The sequence below is a fragment of the Nanorana parkeri genome, unplaced genomic scaffold, assembly GCF_000935625.1.
Source record: "Nanorana parkeri isolate BGI_ZX_2015 unplaced genomic scaffold, ASM93562v1 scaffold1609, whole genome shotgun sequence".
In the NCBI taxonomy this organism is placed as follows: domain Eukaryota; kingdom Metazoa; phylum Chordata; class Amphibia; order Anura; family Dicroglossidae; genus Nanorana; species Nanorana parkeri.
This window is the reverse complement of record NW_017307877.1, coordinates 144,540-147,832: the sequence shown is the minus strand read 5'-3', so window position 1 is coordinate 147,832 and position 3,293 is coordinate 144,540. Positions and strand designations below refer to the sequence as shown.

The 3,293-nt window shown below is 43.1% G+C and overlaps 1 protein-coding gene across 1 annotated transcript in view; it reads right to left on the bottom strand.

Moving 5' to 3' along the window:
- The window catches only part of LOC108799034 (calpain-9-like), a 214,315-nt gene that overhangs the window by 77,667 nt on the left and 133,355 nt on the right, over positions 1-3,293 (bottom strand). Inside the window, exon 8 of the mRNA XM_018570847.1 lies at positions 1,720-1,777. Coding sequence (XP_018426349.1) covers positions 1,720-1,777 — 58 coding nt within the window. The remainder of the gene's footprint in view (positions 1-1,719; positions 1,778-3,293) is intronic.

The window sequence follows — 3,293 nt, the reverse complement described above, 5'->3', positions numbered from 1 at the left end:
GGGACCCCCGGGACAAAGGGGGGGGGGGGGGGGGGGGGGAGAGCGATGCTGGGTTTTGAGTGCTGTGACAGGGCTTGCAAAGCAATATGGTAAGGGTTTCTTAAAGGTACATGACAATATTAGTGGTCGATTTTGGCAAAATTTTGGTTGAAAGCAAAATTGATAATTTCATCACAAAATCAATTTTGGCAATATCACTCTGCTTATTCCTTACTACATGCAATATTATGCTTTTCTACACCGCATTGGAGTAGTTGTATTTGCAGCAAACCTCATTTACACGTATACCATATTGCCAAAAGTATTGGGACTCCAAATCATTGGATTCAGGTGTTCCAATCACCTCCATGGCCACAGGTGTATAAAATCAAGAACTTAGGCATGCAGACTGCTTCTACAAACATTTGTGAAAGAATGGGTCGTTCTCAGGAGCTTAGTGAATTCAAGCATGGTACCGTAATAGGTTGCCATCTGTGCAATAAGTTAATCCGTGAAATTTACATGCTACTAAATATTCCACGGTCAACTGTTAGTGGCATTATAACAAAGTAGAAACAACTGGGAACAGCAGCAACTCAGCCACAAAGTGGTAGGCCACGTAAAATGACAGAGCAGGATCAGTGCATGCTGAAGCACAGAAGTCGTCAACTGTCTGCAGAGTCAGTAGCTACAGACCTCCAAACCTGGTGTGGCCTTCAGATTGGCAAAACAACAGTGTGTAGAGAGATTCATGGAATGGGCTTCCATGGTCAAGCAGCTACATCCAAGCCTTACATCACCAAGTGCAATGCAAAGCGTCGGATGTAGTGGTGTAAAGCACACCGCCACTAGACTCTAGAGAAGTGGTGACGTGTTCTCTGGAGTTTATGTATTCCAGAATCCTGCTGCACTCCTTACCGGATATCACTGTCAGCATGGGTGCTCGAAGTGACCGCGGATGGCGCCGCCAATACTGAAACTTGCTAAAGATGTCACCAGCACAACCTTATTGAAGTGAAGAACACATCTTTTAAATGACGCTTCATGTCAAAACAAATAGCAACGTTTCGGGGCCACACAGGGTCCCCTTCATCAGGATGGGCTCCATGGGGCCCGCTGGAATAGATCTACGTTAGCAGTGTTAGGGCAAAGTGATCTCCTGCTTGACAGTATCTGCATAGTCTGGTGGTGATAAGGGGCTGAGTGCCCATGCCCACTAATGCCAAGGAAGCAGGGGTTGAGTGCCACTGATTACCATTGCTAAGAGGTCAAGTGCTTATGACCAATGCTTGGCACACAGTAGGTGGGAAATCTAAGTGCCACTTTCCACTGATGCTAAGGGCAGGGGGCATTCTTAGTGTCAATGAGAAACCAGTGCTTAGAAAGGGCTTTGCACCAAGGGGTCCCTTGTTAGGGTCTAAAGTTTGGAGATATGTGATAAGAACCTCTAACAAGTCATTACTACTGTCCATATGTCCCTGTCCAAGTGACAACTGTTGCCATCATTTCCTTTTTCTTGCACACAGGGACTGGAAGTGAGGTGAAATCTCTTAGGGGTAAAGCAAGAAAAACTTTTCAGAAGTATCTACCCTTCTCAAATTAATCCAATTTAAAAAAAGATAAAGTTTGGAGTTAGGCAAGATAAACAAAGCAATTGCAGACCAGAGCCCAAATAGTTTTTTTAAGTATAGGTGATTGTTAATCTAATATAAAAATTAACTTTTAATGCACTGAACTTACTTCTTTGTAGAACAGCATTCAGAATATATTGCAGCTCTTCAGCACTAACCTTCATGTCCTGTAATTCAAGAACATTAAAAGTTACTCACTTGTAGCCATCATGCGAATGACTAAACAATTGATGCCGTTTTTGTTTTTTAATTCTGTAGATCTGTAGCTTATAGGTCAAGCAGTACACCTTAAATGTTCTGTTAAATTACTAGTGGAACACAGTAATTTAGGATAATTCACTGTGTAGAACTATATAACAAACAGAGGGGAATTTATCAAAACTAGACCAGTTGCCCATGGCAACCAATCAACTTCTCTCTTCACTTTGTTCAGTTAAGATTTGAAAATGAAAGAGAAAAACTGATTGGTTGCTGTGCACAGCTGCTCCAGATTTTGTCTGATCCAGTTTTGATAAATTCCCCTCATAGTCTGCATATGGAATTAGCCAATATTGATGCTTCCATAAACACATACAGTATGTTATTAATATGAATAAAATATGGTTAAGAAAAAGGTTTTCAAAATATTATTGCACAATAATTAAAGTGACACTATACTCAGGATTCAAACCTTAAAAATGCATTTAGGTTCCATCTAAGACAGTGGTTCTCAACCTGTGTAACCCCAGGACCCACATTTGTCCTTGGTCATAAAGTGTCAACCCAAGTCGGGGAAAGCATGGCATTCCGGTACCACAACGCACCTCCCACACCAAAACGCATATTAGGTGCGATTGCATGGTACAGTGCGTTAATTGCACAGTACTGTTTAAGATCTACCCAGTCTCCCTACCTTACGTGAACTGGAGTAGATCCTCAACCGGGGGTCCAGTGTGGGCTACTGTGCTGTGCCGGAGCTCCATCCATACATGCATTGTTTGTACAACTCCCTTGCACGCCCTGTAGAGGTGTCGGGAGCCAGAATGTGACATCACTCCAGTCCAACAGCAAAAAGTTTCCCAGCGCACATCACTCCAGTCCAGGGCACATGAGGGAGTTGTAAGCAATGCATGTATGGATTGAGCTCCCTCGCAGTCATAGCTCAAGCCCATCCCACCTCAACCTGACACTCGACGCCGGGTAACATATTTTGAATAGCTGCTTTGCGCGAGAACTGACAGTGATGTTCTAGGGGGAGGCAGAGGAGCCTCTCACCTCGAAAAGTGGAAGGCATGCGGCGACTCACTTTTGGGTCACGACCCAGCAGTTGAGAACCAAGGATTGCTTCTGGAGGCTATTTTTGTTCCCCATGGTCCTTGTGTGTGTTGTAAAGTAGCCACCGCTCCAAGCACACTCCCGTGATAAACTACAATCTCAGGTTTAGTCAGCTAATTTGTATTGATATTGTAGTCCATCACAGGAGTGAGCTTGGAGCGGTGTCTACTTTATATCACACACAGGGACCATAGGGAACAAAAGTAGCCACCCTCCAGAAGGAAGGGCAGTGCGCACACAATTTCTTAGATGATTTGTTAATACTTTATGTACCTAAATGCATTTTTAAGATTTGACTCCTGAGTATAGTGTCACTTTAATTATTGTGCATTAATGTTTTGAAAATATTTTTCTTATCCATATTTTATT